Genomic DNA, 20,326 nt, shown 5'->3' with positions numbered 1-20,326 from the left:
GGGCCTTTTGGCATGTGGAAAGCAGTGGAAGGTAGTTTAGATTTTGAGATAATCACATTACTTGAATATTAAAATGATCAGCAGTGAAATAGTTTAACAGTGGTTAAACTGAAATTTGCATAATCTGATTTCAAAGTTAACACCTCATTGAGATGAATGGAGCAGTTGTTATGAGCTGTGTGGAGTCTAGGAAACTTGGGACCTTCAAGTCTCCGCTATTGCAGCTGCCCCAATGATAGATGCTGCAGCAGAGACAGGACTTACATGCACATAATGGTAAAAGTAAAAACACTGGTATCTTGCTTATCCTACAGCTATCATTGTGGATAATTTTTTTTATTGTAAACACTGTCACATTATGGGTGTCTCCGACATTTGGTGCTTTAATTGCCATTTTAATTTTTAGTCAACGATATGAAAAGTTTCTAAAACTGTGTAATAAATTTAATATTAGGATTCCCATTCTGTAAGCACAGCACAGGGATACAGAATCAGAGTTGAGGTTTTTATGGATCCATAACACTGAATGTTCTGACTTCCAAAAACTTGGATTTTTTACTACATGATTCTAATTATGTTTAAATTAATTTACATGTCATTACAACCAGAACGCTTAGTTTGTAGTATTTTTTTTCTGTGAATTCTAATATCACTGAGTTTCCTTGAACAGTCATACTTTTTGGCAATGAAAAAGTACATCAGTTAGCATCCTGTCTCTTCACATTTACATGTCAGGATAGCAAAATTCAAATAAGTTTAAATCTTCTTTTTATTCTTTGCTTTTAGGCCACAGCACAGATGGAGGAACGGCTGGCTGAGTTTATTGCTTCTAATGCTCCAGAGAACGTGCTGCAATTAGCAGATGGGGTCCTAAGCTTCATTTATCATCAGGTTATTGAGCTGTCCAGAGACTGCCTGGATAAATCACGTGAAGGACTTATTACTTCCCGGTACTTTTATGAGCTGCAGGAGAACTTGGAGAAACTCCTACAGGATGTAAGTGTGCTCAGAAAATATATAATATGTTGCTTAGATTAAACCTTTAACAATAAATAAAACCTTGAATTTTGGGAGAGCAAGTATGTTTCAATGGGTAGGACACCAGGTGCAGAGTTAGGAGACCAGTGTTAACATTAGAGTATGCCACTGATATACCATGTATATTTGGGCATGTCATTTGATCCCTGTACTCCAATTTTACAAAAATCAAGAAATGTACATGAATGAGTTGACGGAGACTTCCCCCTTTAGTGAAAATTGGGCTCAACCAGGTAAAATAAATTGCTTTACTTTCATGTACTTTAAGAATCTGGATGACTTATTAATGAGGATAATGCCTTGAAGGAATAAAAACATCATAGTTTATAGTGTTGCTATAAATATTTTTTTCATAAAGGATTTTCTAAAGTTGAACTTTATTCATTTGTTTTTTTAATTCTGCAGTGTATTTTGTAGCATTTAAAGTATTAACAAAAACACAGGATGACGCAAACTTTAATAAATGTTTATTGCACTTCAACTATTCAAATAAAATCACTGTTTCCTATCAAATAAGAGAAATATTTGATAAAACTATCCCTAGAAGTTAATGTTTGTATGTCAGTGCAAATGCCTGTTTTACCTCTATGTAAGCTGGACTGGAATTTTGCTGATGCATTTTGATGGAGAGAACAAATTATAAGGATCAGAAGAATATGGCATAGCTGTCATGATGGGTTTGTCGATAGGTCTATTTGTTACCATAGTATAGGTTTTGGCTTGGGAACAACTTACTAACTCTTGCTTCTTGGTTAGGGAGCAGTTGAGCTGGAATGTTATGGAGGTAGTGATGTCTACAGTCTCCATATCTTGGAAGATGACAGGTATTGCTGTAAGGAAGGGAGAGATGAGCTAAGTTAGTTGAAATAAAATTAGTTTATTCTCTGTTGGGTTTTGTATATGTTCTGTGGAGCTGTATAGATATTTCCCTTAGCAGTCTGCAGATCCCATAGTGTGAATTCTAGCAATTTGTACACGGTTATCATTCTTTCCAGGTAATAGAACTTTGGAAAATGGTGAGAAAATGGTGATCAAGATTAAAAAGGTTTCAGAGTGGTAGCCGTGTTAGTCTGTATCAGCGGGAAAAAAAAACAACAAAAAAAAGAGGAGAACTTGTGGCACCTTAGAGACTAACAAATCTATTTGGGCATAAGCTTTCGTGGGCTAAAACCCACTTCATCGGATGCACCCATAAATTTGTTAATCTCTAAGGTGCCACAAGTACTCCTCATTTTTTCTTTTTTTTTTTTCAAGATTAAAAAGCTGTGCAAAATACTAGGAACCCTTACTCATATTAGCAACCTCCTTTTGAAGACAAAGCTCCTCTTGATATGTGTTGTAATTACTTGGGAGAGAAAACTTAAGTTTGTCTTCATAAAGATCTTCCATTACAAAGAGGAGAATTCTGACAACACAAGAGTCTAAGGGGATGCCTAGTGATGGTTTTTTAAAATGTCACTTATATATGTTAGAACTAACTACTATGAACATAACATTTCAGTGGTATGTTGATTTTTATAATGATCTTAAATATCCTGTTGTTTATCTTGTATTTTGCTTACACAGTTTAGTCTAACTCATACTTTTTTCAGTTAATGTTTCTTCTCTTAAGGGTATGTATTAATTACTAGGAGGTGCATTGGTGGTAACCATGTGACATTTGCAAGTAACAACAGTTAACCTTTTTTTTTTTTTTTTTTTCCTGAGGACGTAGCAGAGCAGTATGTTAATTATTTATTGGTAAGTGAATTTGTAGCATTCAGGAAAGTGACAGTGAAGACTAGTTATTAAATACTGTCCAGGAATGCCATTGCCAGTGAGTTCTCCTTCCTAGAGCTATGTGGCTGGATTGTCATCAAAAGAGTTCCCAGACACCATCTGAGATGCTTGTGTGTTTGGAAGTTTAGTTCAGCACAAAAGTAGGATGTGTCTTTATGTTCCAGGGCAAGTATCCCAAATTTCAATAGCAAATACAGGCTTTACTACAATCACAGCTAGTCTTGGTGTCGTATTGTTTGCAAGCTATTGGCTCCATCACACAGAGCCCTGGATATGATCAGATGAGCACACTTCCACATGAGCTCTTTAGCCCTTTATGTGCATCTGAATGAGTCTAGAATTGGTGGACTTACAGAAACTTTTGGTGCTATATTCCTCTGTCAGGCTGCCCCTCAGGCGGTGTCAGAATGACAAGACCTGATAACCCACAGTGGAAAAAGCTGACCAGAGATTCCAGTCTGTAGGAATGGAAGGGTTGTATCTCACCAAATAAGTTGTCCAGGAGTGATGGTCTTTAAAAGGAAATGTGAAAATTAGACTAGACTAAAAATGTGAGCAGCTCAAGCTTCCAGTTCAAGCTAAGCAACACCTCAGTGTGAGTCCAGTTAGACAATGCAACCATAGCTCTTTAGAGCAACTGACAAGGAGGCACAAGAAGCAAAGATTTCACTGAAGAGTTTCACCTACTGATGACTTCTGTAGAAAAAAATCTATCAACCACTCGCATAGCTCAAGACCTAAGCGATGAGGCAGATGAGTTAACAGGCCACAGATGTACACAAGAAAATGGGATCTCAGTTTCAGTTTCAGCTATGTCTCTGGTGGGTAAATCCACAGCTAAGTTGTAAAGTAAATCCACAGCTAAGTGCAGACACCACACTCAGTAGAGCAGAACTTTATCATGTCATATATATTTCCACACCTGTCCTCTTATAGGCAGGGTGTTCCAAAAGGTAGGTAAGATCCCAGGGGAAGCAAGCCTAAGGGGAAAAACAGTTTAAGAGAGTTAGCAGTTTTTTAGAGAGACATTAAGGATACAAGAGCAAACACTCCCAATGCGTAGGAAAGATAGGAAGTATTGCAAAAGACTACTGTGGCTTAACCAAGAGATCTTCGGTGATCTGAAACTCAAAAAGAGTCCTACAAAAAGTGGAAACTAGGTCAAATTACAAAGGCTGAATATAGACAAATAAACACAAGTATGTAGAGACAAAATTAGAAAGGTCAAGGCACAAAATGAGATTAAATAGCTATAGACATAAAGGGTAACAAGAAAACATTCTACAAATACATTAGAAGCAAGAGGAAGACCAAGAACAAGTTAGGCCCATTATTCATGAGCAGGGTGGAAAACAATAACAGAAAATGTGGAAATGGCAGAAGTGCTAATTGACTTTTTTGTTTCAGTTTTTACCAGAAAGATTAGTAGCAATTGGACATCTAACATAGTGAATGCCAGTGAAAATGAGGTAGGATCAGAGGCTAAAATATGGAAAGAAAAACTTAAAAATTACTTAGACAAGTTAGATGTCTTCAAGTCACCTGATGAAATACATCCTAGACTACTCAAGGAGCAGACTCAGGAGATATCTGAGTCATTAGTGATTATGTTTGAAAAGTTATGGAAGGCAGGAAGGATTACAGAGGACTGGAAAAGGGCAAATATAGTGCCAATCTATAAAAAGGGAAATAAGGACAACCCAGGGAATTACAGATGAGTCAGTGTAACTTCGTTACCTGGAAAGATAATGGAGCACATCATTAAGCAATCAATTTGGAGACACCTAGAAGATAATGAGATAAGTAACAGTCAATAGGGATTTGTCAAGAACCCTGGAAGTACTGGAATGCGTTACCTAGGGAGGTGGTGGAACCTCCTTCCTTTGAGGTTTTTAAGGTCAGGCTTGACAAAGCCCTGGCTGGGATGATTTCGTTGGGGATTGGTTCTGCTTTGAGCAGGGGGTTGGACGAGATGACCTGAGGTCCCTTCCAACCCTGATAGTCTATGATTCTATGTCAAACCAACCTAATCGCTTTCCTTGACAGAGTAACAAGCCTTGTGGATGGGGGGAAGTGATAGATGTGGTATATCTTAACTTTAATAAGGCTTTTGATACTGTCTCGCATGACCTCCTCATAAACAAACTAAAGAAATACAGCCTAGATCAGTGGTTCTCAACCTATTTACCATTGTGGGCTGCATCAAATACTACTTGTATGGCCTTGAGGATGTCACATGGGCCACAGCTGTGTGCTGATTGGTCCACAAGCGGCCCATAGGCCACAGGTTGAGAACCACTGGCCTAGATGAAGCTACTATAAGGTGGGTGCATAACTGGTTGGAAAATCATTCCCAGAGACTAGTTATCAGTGGTTCACAGTCAAGCTGGAAGGGTGTATCGAGTTGGGAACAGTTCTGGGTCCAATTCTGTTCAATATCTTCATCAGTGATTTAGATAATGATATAGAGAGTACACTTATTAAATTTACGAATGATACCAAACTGGGAGGAGTTGCAAGTACTTTGGAGGATAGGATTAAAATTCAAAATGATCTGGACAAACTGGAGAAACGGTGCAAAGTAAATAGGATGAAATTGAATAGGGACAAATGCAAAGTACACCACTTTGGAAGGAACAATCAGTTGCACACATACAAAATGGGAAATGACTGCCTAGGAAGGAGTACTGCAGAAAGGGGTCTGGGGATCATAGTGGATCACAAGCTAAGTATGAGTCAAAAGTGTAGCACTGTTGCAAGAAAAGCAAACATAATTCTGGGATGTATAATGGGAGTTTTGTAAGCAAGACACAAGAAGTAATTCTTCTGTTCTACTCTGTGCTGATTAGGCCTCAACTGGAGTATTGTGTCTAGTTCTGGATGCCACATTTCAGGAAAGATGGGGACAAATTGGAGGAAGTCCAGGAAAGAGCAACAAAATGATTAAAGGTCTACAAAGCCTGACCTATGAGGGAAGACTGAAAAAAGTGGGTTAGTTTAGTCGGGAGAAGAGAAGACTGAGAAGGGACATAAGTTTTCAAGTACATAAAAGGTTGTTACAAGGAAGAGGGAGGAAAAAAATGTTGTTCTTAACCTCTGAGGATAGGACAAGAAGTAATGGACTTAAATTGCAGGAAGGGAGGTTTAGGTTGGACGTTAGGAAAAACTTCCTAACTGTCAGGGTGGTTAAGCACTGGAATAAATTGCCTAGGGAGGTTGTGGAATCTCCATCATTGGAGATTTTTAAGAGCAGGTTAGACTGGACTAGATGACCTTTCAAGATCCCTTCCAGTCCTATGATTCTGTGATTACCAGGTCCTCAAGGAATTGTATCATGATGACTGCAGAGTGGCTGAGGTTCTGTTGGTATCCCAGAGCTGGTGAACTTGTCAATGGATGCATTATTTCACTTCCTAATAGCAGTGATTTCTGAATCAGGGACTTGTTATTCCTAAAGATGCATCTTGCTTCAGGTTTATGCCTTAGCTCTTGAAAGGGATAACCTCGAGAGAGGTCCTTGGCGACAAGTCGTCATAACCAGGATGTATTCTTTCAAACAGTCAACCTCCATGAAGAAATGCTACTACTACCGCCACTGCCAGCACTTCCTCCTCCTCCTCCTCCTTTTAATTTTATTGTGGTAGCAGAGAGAGAGCGCCAATCACAGACCAGGACCCTATGTGAGCATATACCTCTGCTGTCTGATACATTAAACTCAAATATCAATCCTACACTTCTCTTGGCAAGAGAGACCCTGTAGTACTCAAACGGTGGACTAGACTTGGGAATTAATGCCATTGCTTATCAACTCTTTAGCAATGGTAGTATTCTGCAGCGATATCAACAACATGCCACTCAGAGTTCAGTCAGATATCGATAGATGTCACAAGGAAGTTCATAGATTCCAAGGCCAGAAGGGACCATTGTGATCATGTACTCTGATCTGTCATATAACACAGGATACAGACCTTCCCCAAAATAATTCCTAGAGCAGATCTTTTAGAAAAACATCCAGTCTTGATTTTAAAATTGCCAGTTGATAATTGAAACCAAATATCAAACCTCTTGTATGCTCTCACTTGGCCTAGTTTTTAAGCTATTTAAAAGGGTATTGCTTCATTGACCATCAAAGTACTATTTCTGGTGGCATGCTGCTGGGCTAGGATATCTGGAATGCAGCATAATCTCCCAAGGAAAGTGGAGAAGCTCCATCAGTTGGGTCTTTTAAGTCTAGATCCAACAAATACACTCGAAAATGTTCAGTGGAGACCAATCCAGCATTGTCAAGGAGAGGGATTGAAGATGTAATAGGTTCTTTCCATCTCTGTCTTCTCTTATTGAATGAGACTATTTTTTATATTTAGAGGGTTTTTTTAACGGTGAATTTAAAAGCCCTATTGTGAGTCTCTTTTCTCTTATGGAAACAAGACCTACCCTTTGCTATAACATCTGAAAGGACATTCCAAGGGTTCCCTTCTAGCAACAGCACTGGGGAGGAAATGAAAGGCAGCCCAGCTCCTGCAGTCAGCTGGGCATGAGGGTCATGATCCAGCATCCCCCACCTGCATAAGTCTGAGGTAGTTTGTTAAAAAGAAGAGCAGAGAGAAAGAATGGGCAAACTCTCCTCCCCCCCAGCAAAAAAACAAAAAAACCCACCCTCATTTTGGAGAAAGGAAGCAGACACCCATGCCCCTGTCTCCACAAAGTGATAGACTGGCAGGCAGAGATCATGTTTGGGGCAAGCACACATCCCCGCAATACCTCAGAGTTCAAGGAGCAGCAGGAAGAACTATACCTGGCTTTGCTGTCTCTAGACGCTGCCCACCTGGGCTTCGAATTCTCCCACATACAGCTTTTCTCCTCCCTAGTAGAGCAGCCCTTTGTACTGTCAAAGTTTGGGGCTGGGGGAAATGAACTGAGACTGGCCTTTTCCTCTCCCCACCTTCAAGGTCACCCTCAGATCTGAGGAGGTCAACCCTACCCTGGGAGGAGAGAGTGGTGGTCAGTAATTGACGGTCAGGAGCTGCCCTGCCCCCTCTCCTTTAGCTTCTTCCGCAGGGTCAGGGTGGGATGGGCAAGTCGATTCTTCTTAATTTTAATTGATTTTCTTAAATTGGCTCTAGCTCACCCGTTGCCGAAAGGAGAAATGAGGAGAATAATAGAGTGAGATAAGATTGGTTCCCTCGGTGCTAGCACAATAATAAAATAATAAATAAGAATAACAATACTGCCTGGAGGTTGACTGTTTGCAAGAATGCATGCTGGTTCCGATGACTTGTCGCCAAGGACCTCTTTCTTGAGGTTATCCCTTTCAAGACCTGAGGCATAAACCTGAAGCAAGATGCATCTTTAGGAGGGAAAGGACTGAAAGGGAATAGAGGGAGAGGACAAAGAGGTTAGAGAGAAGCTGAGCGAACACCAGACACTTTTCTTTCCGCCTCTCTTCCTCTTGCTTTACTTTCTCTTCTCACTCCTGTGTCATCTTTTTCATTGCTTTTTGAATGAGTATGAATCCCTTTCTTCCCTACCTTTTCTTTTACATTCTCCCTTGGATGCACCCCAAACTGTGAAAGGACACATTCAGGATATTTCAGATTAAATGCAAAGACATGTCAATGAGATTCCTTTCAGAGACAGAACTGAGCTACTAACATGTGAGAATACTTTAAGACATCGGTTACTATAAAAGATGGTGAGCTCTTGGGAGCAGGGTGCTCACCTTTGGTTAGTTTGTAAGATGCTATGCACATTTATAGCACTATATAAAAATAACAGATACAATGAAGACTATTATAAATTGCAGTCATTGCTGCAGCATGGAACAGTCTATGCAATATAGTCCATTGTTTATCTATAGTATTTGCATAAACGGTAGCAGCATCAGGGAACCTTTCAAATGCCTATCACAGAACAAGGAAATTAGTCTGCAGAAGGTAAGTGAATGACAGGAATGGAAGTGTGGATGGTATGTAGTTTAAAATGTTCTTCCTTTCGAAGAACAGATTTTGCTAAAGGATAAAGTACATTTAAAACAAAACCCTGCGTAATCAGATTTTTTTAAAAGCTGGAATTTCAACTCACAGGAAAAAGAAATATTAAACTTTAATGAAAATTTTGCATATTAAGGACGGTTCAAATTGTATAAAAACTTCATCATAAAACAAAGAGTAAGTACAATATAAAGAGTCAAATATTTAGACATAGCTGACGTGGATATAGCAAAACAGAAAACTTAGAGGCACTTAAATACCAGTTCTTGTTATAAAATACCAAAATGTTACCATGGCAAATAAGATTAATTCCCTTGTATGAAAGTATAAAGTGTCATATTTTAGCCAAGAAGTATTTGTTTTTTTAAATAATTGGATTTATCAGGTAGACTTCCTGAAGTAGGCATGAATTCAAAAGAATTTTTTAGGCATAACTTTCATGAAAAGCTTAAAGTTTGAAGTCAGAATATTAGAAAATAAAGTAAAAGCCTTCTTATGTGGATCCGTAGTATTGATTTCATGAAACAGAATAGAAGCAGAGTTCAGAACAAAAGATTAGTCAGTTACTATGCTGACGCAATGATTAACCAGGCAAAATGAGTTGAATCGGCAATATTGTATATTTACACAATTAGTCAGATTTTCTGATAAGAAAGATGAGAGATATACAGGTATATCTGTAAATGAAACAAAGAAAAAGGGGCCTTATTAGCATTATATTATGCTGATTTTATGTTGCCCACTTGAAAATTGGAATTGCTTTCTTAATAAATGCATAAGTGAAATGTATTGGTTCTTGGCACTGCAGCTCTGCTGTTTTGGTTTGTATCAGTATATTAGCTCAATTACAGTGTTGTGACTTGCATATTCCAGTCATTGGTCCTGCTGAACCCCAGGGGAGGACGGTGATTTTAATTTCATGCCTCAGTGGCTACAGTTAGTGACGGATGGGTCTTTCAGATAAGGGAATCGCTTTGTAAATTACCCATGGCTACCCCCTATACATATGTCACTGGAAATGGCTTGGTGTGTACAGGAATGGCATCAGCCTCCACCCGTAACCCCTACGCTCCCCTCCCCTCAGGAAAAACAATACAAAACCCTGAAATGACACCAGCAACCTTCAGACAAGCATGTCGTCATTGAGAACTGCTAATTAGATGGCATGCATCATACCAAGGCGCATGGTAGAAGCAGGCAGTTGTTTGGTATATAAGCCTGTGATTTTGAGATATTGTAACTGGGGCAGATTGTAAACAAGACATCTATAGAGATGTCTGGACTATCCTGTGAGAGAAGGAAACAAGAAGAAGCAATTTTACTGAGGATCTTGGAACAACAGCGCTGTGCAGAGATTATGGCTGAGTGGCTGTTACAAGTTGTGTTTGATTTTTGTAATCCTATAGTTCTCAATCTTTTTTTAGCCTTTCTTTATCATTTGACAGACATAAGTTAGTGTTTCATTTTCAGAACAGAACACCTGATTAAATCAGTTATATATTTAAGAATATTTTGTCTGTGTCTTCTTAGTGAATTAGAAAGAATGAAAACAATACAACTTGATTTATAATAATAAATTGCCTTTGACAATATAAATATAGATGCAAAAAGAAATAGGTTTTTCTACATAATTTACATTATCTGGAAGTAAATTGACATTCCATTTGCATGGTTCTTGTATCAGAAATAATACACTGTGGTTAATGTTTTAGTTGTTTAAATATAGATATTCTTTGATCTATAAAAATCCTTTTGAATATGAAGACACTGAAATTTTATCCAAAATTCATGCTTTGTCTCATTACTTTAACTTGGTGTCGTATTATGGGGCACAGAGGAGAGAATACTAAGCATCCCCAGTTAGATAATTGTCTGTTTACTATTTAGTAATTAGCTTTGAAATACATTCCGTTAAAAATCTGTCAAGTAGTTATGGGTTTCAAAATGTTATTCTCTGTGACTTTCATTTGTAATATACCCACAAAGCATCTCCTGTGTTCTCTTTGATTGACATATCAGTAGTTCTATAGATAAGTCCTTTTGTTTTAGGTTAAAATTCTAACACTGTATTATCACATGACCTGTTAAACAACAATAACCTATTCCAGATTAAGCAATATCTTATTTTCCAAAGGAAAAAGCTTTAATAAGAAATTGTGAGAACATACCTTTTTTAAATTGTACGTTATGGTTTTCCAGTTCAGAATCCAGGCTTCCCTGTGCTTTTACCCTTCCTTAGCGGCTACCAACACTGTCTGTTTTCTCAACCGTGTATGGATTTTTTTATTTTTGTTTTAATGAGCACTATTAAATGAACCTCTGTTTCTTGCCACCTGAATCCTTGTTGATAAAATATCATGCCTGCAAGCAACTGAAAAGCTCAGAGGTAATGTTTGTTACCCAGCCGGTTCAGGACTCTATTTCTGTGGCTGGGCTAAAGCAGAATTTATAGTCTACAAGATCTTAGTGGTAGTTTGTCAGTTTATTCTGAATACCTTTAGAGAATTGGAAGCTGGCAGTCCCTTATCAACCTGCATAGGGAAGTATTATTTACATGTGCTTTGGATCTTGTGTTGCAGCCATTCTAGCACCGAGCAAGCAAGAAGGAAAATGGTCTTTTTGTACCTCTCAGAATCTGTCTTCATATTTTCTAGGCATTAGTTTAGTTGCTTTCTTTCTTATATAAAAAGAAAAGGAAAACCTCGATGAAACTAAGAATTGAGTTTATAGTGAAATGGCAAAAACCTCTTGTCCTAAAGGCATAAGATTTGTCAACAGCAAATGTATTTTCTATGTACTTTGTGTTCTCCTTCTGTGCACTGTACATCAGGTATTAACAATTTGATTGGCAGAATTAGAAGAATGAAATTGGACGAGAAATACACGTTAAGATCTTCCATGGTAATGAGTAGGAAATACATCTGAAACTGTAGAAGTAAACTTTACAACTTTTCATTTAATTATATGTCATTCTCTAGAATTCAGCACCCTGGAAAGGAAAACTGTTCCAGTGATAACATTTAATAGTTAGACCAGAAATCTTTGTTTAAATTAAAAAGCCAGCATGGCTAAGGGAGATTTTCAGGTAACTCATAATAAAAAAGGCCTCTAGCAGATTCACTGCTTGAAAAAGGGAATCAGTTGTACTGGAAAAGCTGTATATGATTTGGCAACACAGAATTAGCTTTGTTAATTGCTTAGCCTGACTCAGTCATGCCTTCACTGCTGAATTATGGTTACCAAGCTGATTGCTCTACCTTTAGTGTTTGATGATTCACTGTTTGAACAATAATGTGATGTTTTGCTCTCCGCAGGCCCACGAGCGATCAGAGAGCTCAGAGGTAGCTTTTGTTACCCAGCTTGTGAAAAAGCTGATGATCATCATTGCACGCCCAGCTCGACTGCTTGAGTGCCTGGTAAGCACAATCCTCAGAAGAAAGTGTATATGCTTTGAAGTGCCTGATTGGGTAGACAAGACAGTAAGAAGAACCAATTCTTACATGGAAAATAAGTTTTTGAAAAAAAATAGGTCCAAATCCAAAATAAGGACACGTAGGGCCTCTCTGGAAGTGTAGAGCTCTTAAAGTGGGTATAAATTGCCAGAGCAGCTTAAAGGATCCTTAGTGTAAATGAGAATTGGACTCTGAGGGTCTGTCTACACAGCAAAGAAAACCCTGTGGCTGGCCCCTGCAGGACTTCAGGACAGTTTCATTGTTGTGTAGACTTCTGGGCTTGGGCTGGAGCCTGAGCTCTGGGATCCTCTCCCACCTCTGGGTTCTAGAGCCCAAGCCCAGAAGTCTACACAGCAATGAAACAGCCCCGTGAGCTCGAGTCAACTGGCACGGGCCAGCCAGGGGTTTTTCTTTGCTGTTTAGACATACTCTCTGAATTTTTTAAAAAATTGTCACGTTTTCTGAGTATGGAACTACATGTGTGCAGGTGGAACAATCCAAGCGAGTTTGTAAGCAAGATTAAATTCTGTACAGAACAGCATGAATATAGTGCAGAGCAAGTCATATATTGCTTTCTAAACTACCCACTCAGACTAGTAAGAGGACATAGTTTTACACTTACTTCTGGACAGCAGGAACAAAGAATGCAGGCCGTACCTGCAGAATGGGGACTCAGTGTCTTGGAAAGCAGTGACTCTGAAAAGGATTTATGGATCATAGTGGACAGACAGCTGAACATGAGCTACCAGTGTAATATTGGGGGGGGGGGAAGGGCTAATACGATCCTTGGATTTGCAAAAAGGGGAGTGGGGAGGTGATTCTATTTCTGTAGCTGGCATTGAGTGAGATTGGTACTGGAATACAATACTGTGTTCAAACATCAAACAAAGAGATGCTGAAAAATTGGAGAGAGTGCAGACAAGAGCCGCGAAAATGCCTTTCAATGACTGACTTACGGGGCTCAATGTTTAGCTTATCGAAAAGATCAAGAGGTGATTTTATTGTGGTATATGGGTACCTCAGTGGAGAGAAAATACAAGGAATTTAAGGGCTCTTTAATCTAGCAGGGAAATGGAGAACAAGAATCAGTGGAGCCGAAGCCAAAAAATTCAAAGGAGAAATAAAGCGTATATATTTAACAGTGAGGGTGATGAACAGTTGGAACAAACTACCAGAAGTGGTGGATTCTCCATCTCCATTCAAATCCAGACTTGGATGCCTTTCTGGAGGAGATGCTTTAGTGAAACACGTTGTTGGGCTCAATACAGGGCTAGTCACTGGATGAAATTATCTGGCCCTGTGTTACACAGGAGGTCAGATTAGATGCTCTAATGGGCCCTTCTGGCCTTGGAATCTATCGAGCTGAGTAAAGTTGCTTCTTTTTCAGGCATTATTGCAGCTAGATAAATTCTGGCATGATCGTGCTTAGAGATAGGCAGTGGAACAGCTCATGTAAGAAGCAAACTTTCACAAGTTAAAATAAGATTGTACCAACAAGGAGTGAGTTTTAGCATGTGAACTGTTGGAAGACAAACTAGCTGTGTGAAGCTTTTTTCAGAAGGTGGACAGCTTAGTGCCACAACGTTTTTTCTTTTCAAGGAGGAAAATTATGACAACAAAATATATGTTTGTATTTTAAACTAGCTGAGATTTCTTGAATAATAAAATTGAGAGTATAAGGCAGTTATTTACTGCGTTGAGTCTTCCAACTTTCAGTGAATTTTCAAAGCGGTCATGGGAATTTTGCCGTATTGAGTGACTCTAATTAATTTTAACAATTTACTTAAAAATCTTCCCCACAAGTTGACATTGGGATTGAAAAAGCAAAACTAAAGTGAAATAGATTGCTATGAATCTTGTGGTGCTTACCCTGCTTTATACTGAAATTGATATATGTCACTAGAATAGCACACATCCCCTTAGAAGGGTAAGAGAGCATTTGCCAAAGTTTAATGCCATCTCTGTAGAGTGGTGTTCCTCTTGGAAGCACTTCCTAAATCATACGTGCCGTTAGCTGCAAGTTAATGTATCAAGAGATTCCTGTGCTAGCTGCTGCACCTGTCCTTCTGAGATGAGCGTGGGAGCAGGTGGAGGCAATAGAGTCTCTGAGACTTGAGTAATGAACTCCAAAGCTTATAGTGACAGCCCTGAAAACAAAGAGGCAAGACCCCAAAGTATATAAATACTGTACAGTTCTCTATTTTAGTATTCTCTGTGTTTTTTAAATCACTCTATCTACCTAACCATTTAAAAAAAGTTATTTATCTTAGTCTACTGACCACAGTGCCATCAGTGCTAACGTTCCATCTGATCCTGTATATAGGAGCAAGAGTATCCTAACAGCTTTCCACTGTAATAGTTTGGCTGTCAGTTTTCTCTTACACTTCGGAGCATGTGAATTCACTCATTTTATAACTTAACCTTTAATTTTGCTATGCTTTCATCAGACAAGATGTGCTGTTAAATGATACAAAATGTACTAAAATTGTTTCATCTGAAACAAAGGTTATATCCAGCCACTCATATGACTCCTGCTTCTTCAATACAACATGAAAGGACTGAACATGTAGGTCAGGTGAGGAAACTGGAGTAATGCGTGTCAAGGGTTTTAATTGTTTTATACAATGTTGGTTATTTAATGTTTAAATCTTACCTCCCAAATTGTAAAATGCATATCGTTTATTTAAGGGCTGAGCATTTGGGTTTTGAAGGCAGCAATTCAGGCTCTCAGGTGAATACTTTAAGTTGACACATTTTTCAAATGTGTGTTGTTTACCAGTGAGACAGTCTCTTGGGGAAAATGTGTAATTTAGTAGTGGTTTTTGACAGTGGTATTATATTGCAGACTGGAACACTGCTGCAAGAGGCTATTCCATTCGGTTATGTAAAACTACATTTAGAGAATCTCTTAAAAGTACTTTCTACTAAAAAGATTAGTACAGCTCTATTGATTCCACCTCTCTTCCCCGTTCCTTCTTCCATCCTTTCCTTGTCTGTTATCTTTAACTATTATCTATTCACTGGCTGCTTTTTCTCTCCCAATGAGTCTTATCTTGGGGGGAAAAAAATCCTTCCCTACCTCCCACTCCACCTGCCCTCCTAGCCTTTTCCTGTTACTTGCCTGTGTCTGGGTCTCACCGTGCGTAGACTTTATCTCCCCCAACTCTCCCTCTGATCTAGTTCCTGTCTGCTGCTCTTACTAAGCCCTGGTCTATACTAGGAGTTGAGGTCGAATTTAGCAGCGTTAATTCGATTTAACCCTGCACCCGTCCACATGACGAAGCCCTTTTTTTCGACTTAAAGGGCTCTTAAAATCGATTTCCTTACTCCACCCCCGACAAGGGGATTAGCGCTGAAATCAGCCTTGCTGGGTTGAATTTGGGGTACTATGGATGCAATTAGACGGTAGTGGCCTCCGGGAGCTATCCCACAGTGCTCCATTGTGACTGCTCTGGACAGGACTCTCAACTCAGATGCACTGGTCAGGTAGACAGGAAAAGGCCCATGAACTTTTGAATTTCAGTTTCCTGTTTGGCCAGCATGGCAAGCTGCAGGTGACCATGCAGAGCTCATCAGCAGAGGTGACCATGATGGAGTCCCAGAATCGCAAAAGAGCTCCAGCATGGACCGAACGGGAGGTACGGGATCTGATCGCTGTATGGGGAGAGGAATCCGTGCTATCAGTACTCCGTTCCAGTTTTCGAAGTGCCAAAACATTTGTCAAAATCTCCCAGGGCATGAAGGACAGAGGCCATAACGGGGACCCGAAGCAGTGCCACGTGAAACTTAAGGAGCTGAGGCAAGCCTACCAGAAAACCAGAGAGGCGAACGGCCGCTCCGGGTCCGAGCCCCAAACATGCCGCTTCTGTGATGAGCTGCATGCCATTTTAGGGGGTTCAGCCACCACTACCCCAGCCGTGTTGTTTGACTCCTTCAATGGAGATGGAGGCAACATGGAAGCAGGTTTTGGAGACGAGGAAGATGATGATGATGAGGTTGTAGATAGCTCACAGCAAGCAAGCGGAGAAACCATTTTTCCCGACAGCCAGGAACTGTTTCTCACCCTGGACCTGGAGCCAGTACCCCCTGAACCCACCCAAGGCTGCCTCCCGGACCCGCCAGGTGGAGAAGGGACCTCTGGTGAGTATACCTTTTTAAAACACTATACATGGTTTAAAAGCAAGCATGTTTAATGATTAATTTGCCCTGGCATTCGTGGCTCTCCTGGTTATACTCCCAAAGCCTTTGCAAAAGGTTTGTGGGGAGGGCAGCCTTATTCCATCCACCATGGTAGGACACTTTACCACTCCAGGCCAGTAGCACATACTCAGGAATCACTGTAGAACAAAGCATTGCAGTGTATGTTTGCTGGCGTTCAAACAACATCCGTTCTTCATCTCTCTGTGTTATCCTCAGGAGAGTGAGATATCATTCATGGTCACCTGGTTGAAATAGGGTGCTTTTTTTCAGGGGACACTCAGAGGTGCCCGTTCCTGCTGGGCTGTTTGCCTGTGGCTGAACAGAAATGTTCCCTGCTGTTAGCCACGGGGAGGGGAGAGGGGCTACCCATGTGGGGGGGAGAGGGAGACAAAATGCGACCTTGTAACGAAAGCACATGTGCTATGTATGTAATGTTAACAGCAAGGTTTACTGTGTTACATTGTTCTAGAAAATGTGTCTTTTTAAATACCACTGTCCCTTTTTTTCTCTCCACCAGCTGCATTTGTTTCAAGGATCACAGGATCTTCTCCTTCCCAGAGGCTAGTGAAGATTAGAAGGCGAAAAAAATGCACTCGTGATGAAATGTTCTCTGAGCTCATGGTGTCCTCCCACACTGACATAGCACAGACGAATGCGTGGAGGCAGACAATGTCAGAGTGCAGGAAAGCACAAAATGACTGTGAGGAGAGTTGGCTGGCTGAAGAGAGTAAGTGGCAGGTTGAAGAGAGGGCTGAAGCTGAAAGGTGGCGGCAGCGTGATGAGAGGAAGCAGGATTCAATGCTGAGGCTGCTGGAGGATCAAACCAATACGCTCCAGCGTATGGTTGAGCTGCAGGAAAGGCAGCAGGAGCACAGACTGCCGCTACAGCCCCTGTGTAACCAACCGCCCTCCTCCCAAGTTCCATAGCATCCTCACCCAGACGCCCAAGAACGCGGTGGGGGGGCCTCCGGCCACTCCACCCCAGAGGATTGCCCAAGCAACAGAAGGCTGGCATTCAATAAGTTTTAAAGTTTTAAACTTTTAAAGTGCTGTGTGGCCTTGTCCTTCCCTCCTCAACTGTCCTTCCCCCCTCAACCACCCTTCCTGGTGCTTCTTTCCTCCACCACCCCTCCTGGGCTACCTTGGTAGTTATCCCCCTGTTTGTGGGATGAATGAATAAAGAATGTATGAATGTGAAGCAACAATAACTTTATTGCCTCTGCAAGCGGTGATCGAAGAGAGGTGGGGAGCGTGGTTAGCTTACAGGGAAGTAGAGTGAACCAAGGGGCGGGGGGTTTCATCAAGGAGAAACAAACAGAACTTTCACACCGTAGCCTGTCCAGTCATGAAACTGGTTTTCAAAGCTTGTCTGATGCGCACCGCGCCCTCCTGTGCTCTTCTAACCGCCCTGGTGTCTGGCTGTGCGTAACCAGCAGCCAGGCGATTTGCCTCAACCTCCCACCCCGCCATAAACGTCTCCCCCTTCCTCTCTCAGATATTGTGGAGTGCACAGCAAGCAGTAATAACAGTGGGAATATTGGTTTCGCTGAGGTCTAACCAAGTCAGTAAACTGCGCCAGCGCGCTTTTAAACGTCCAAATGCACATTCTACCACCATTCTGCACTTGCTCAGCCTGTAGTTGAACAGCTCCTGACTACTGTCCAGGCTGCCTGTGTCTGGCTTCATGTGCCATGGCATTAAGGGGTAGGCTGGGTCCCCAAGGATAACTATAGGCATTTCAACATCCCCAACAGTTATTTTCTGATCTGGGAATAAAGTCCCTTCCTGCAGCTTTTGAAACAGACTAGAGTTCTTGAAGATGCGAGCGTCATGTACCTTTCCTGGCCATCCCACGTTGATGTTGGTGAAACGTCCCTTGTGATCCACCAGTGCTTGCAGCACTATTGAAAAGTACCTCTTGCAATTTATGTACTTGCCGGCTTGGTGCTCCGGTGCCAAGATAGGGATATGGGTTCCGTCTGTGGCCCCACCACAGTTAGGGAATCCCATTGCAGCAAAGCCATCCACTATGACCTGCACATTTCCCAGGGTCACTACCCTTGATATCAGCAGATCTTTGATTGCGTTGGCTACTTGCATCACAGCAGCCCCCACAGTAGATTTGCCCACTCCAAAGTGATTCCCGACTGACCGGTAGCTGTCTGGCGTTGCAAGCTTCCACAGGGCTCTTGCCACTCACTTCTCAACTGTGATGGCTGCTCTCATCTTGGTATTCTTGCGCCTCAGGGCAGGGGAAAGCAAGTCACAAAGTTCCATGAAAGTGCCCTTACGCATGCAAAAGTTTCACAACCACTGAGAATCGTCCCAGACCTGCAACACTGTGCAGTCCCACCAGTCTGTGCTTGTTTCCCGAGCCCAGAATCGGCGTTCCACCGCATGAACCTGCCCCATTAACACCATGATGCCCGCATTGCCAGGGCCCGTGCTTTGAGAGAAGTTTGTGTCCATGTCCTCATCACTCACGTCACCACGCTGACGTTGCCTACTCGCCTGGTATCGCTTTGCCAGGTTCTGGTGCTGCATATACTGCTGGATAATGCGCGTGGTGTTTAATGTGCTCCTAATTGCCAAAGTGATCTGAGCGGGCTCCATGCTTGCCGTGGTATGGCGTCTGCACAGAAAAAAGGAGCGGAACGATTGTCTTCCGTTGCCCTAACGGAGGGAGGGGTGACTGACGACATGGCTTACAGGGAATTAAAATCAACAAAGGGGGTGGCTTTGCAAGAAACTGAATGGCGCCCTCAAGGATAGAACTCAAAACTGGGTTTAGCAGGCCGTTGATTTCACAGAGGGAGGGAGGAGAAAATGAATACAAAACAAATCTGGTCTATTTCTTGTTTTGAGCCACTTCATCTATCTTTATACATCTTGCTGGCAGCAGACTGTGCAGTACGACCACTAGCCATCATCTCCTCCTGGGTGCTCGGCAGAAGACGGTGCAGTATGACTACTGGCCATCATCTTCTGCTAGCTGCAGATTAAAAGACAGTGCAGGACTGAATTGCCACGAGACGAAACAAGGGAAATGACCTGGCTGAGTCACTCCCATGTTTGCCCAGGCGCCCGGTTAAAAGAGCATCCAGGACTACGTCGATTACGGCTACCAGTCATACTGCATTGTCTGCTGCCAAAAGGCAATAAACTGCTGCTGTGTAGCAATGCAGTACCACATCTGCCAGCACCCAGGAGACATACGGTGACGGTTAGCTGAGCGGGCTCCATGCTTGCCATGGTATGGCGTCTGCACAGGTAACTCAAGAAAAAAGGCACAAAACGATTGTCTGCCCTTGTTTTCACGGAGGGAGGGAACAGGGGCCTGACAATATGTACCCAGAACCACCCGCGACAATGTTTTAGCCCCATCAGGCACTGGGATTTCTACCCAGAATTCAAATGGGCGGTGGAGACTGCGGGAACTGTGGGATAGCCACCCACAGTGCAACGCTCCGGAAGTCGACGGTTGCCTCAGTACTGTGGACACACTCCGCTGACTACATGCCCTTAGAGCATTTGTGTGGGGACACACACAATCAACTGTATAAAAACGCTTTCTACAAAACCGACTTCTATAAATTCAACCTAATTTCGTAGTGTAGACATACCCTAAGATCACTAATGACTTCTTCTTAGCCAAGTCAGAGGCACTTCTCACCTCCTTCACTCGTTGCTGCCTTTGGCAAAATTGCCTATTATTTGCTTAGTGCTGACTTTGAGCTCATCACTGAATGGATTATATAACAAAAAAGTGGCCCTTGCTCCAAGGTGCTTACAATTTTAAAAGCATCCTTTTCCTCCTCCACTTTCTCTCCTCTTTTGGTTTTTATGATTGTATTTGTTTGTTTTTTT

General features: G+C 41.5%; 1 protein-coding gene across 6 annotated transcripts in view; it reads left to right on the top strand.

The window, feature by feature from the left end:
- The window catches only part of MAST2 (microtubule associated serine/threonine kinase 2), a 372,012-nt gene that overhangs the window by 312,059 nt on the left and 39,627 nt on the right, over positions 1–20,326 (top strand). For all 6 annotated transcript variants that reach the window (XM_037907057.2, XM_043521549.1, XM_037907059.2 and 3 more), the window contains 2 exons: positions 787–996; positions 12,122–12,223. In XM_037907057.2, coding sequence (XP_037762985.1) covers positions 787–996; positions 12,122–12,223 — 312 coding nt within the window. The remainder of the gene's footprint in view (positions 1–786; positions 997–12,121; positions 12,224–20,326) is intronic.

This window comes from Chelonia mydas, chromosome 8 (genome assembly GCF_015237465.2).
Source record: "Chelonia mydas isolate rCheMyd1 chromosome 8, rCheMyd1.pri.v2, whole genome shotgun sequence".
NCBI lineage: Eukaryota > Metazoa > Chordata > Testudines > Cheloniidae > Chelonia > Chelonia mydas.
Note: the sequence above shows the minus strand (reverse complement) of the source record. Positions and strands in the feature narration are given on the sequence as shown.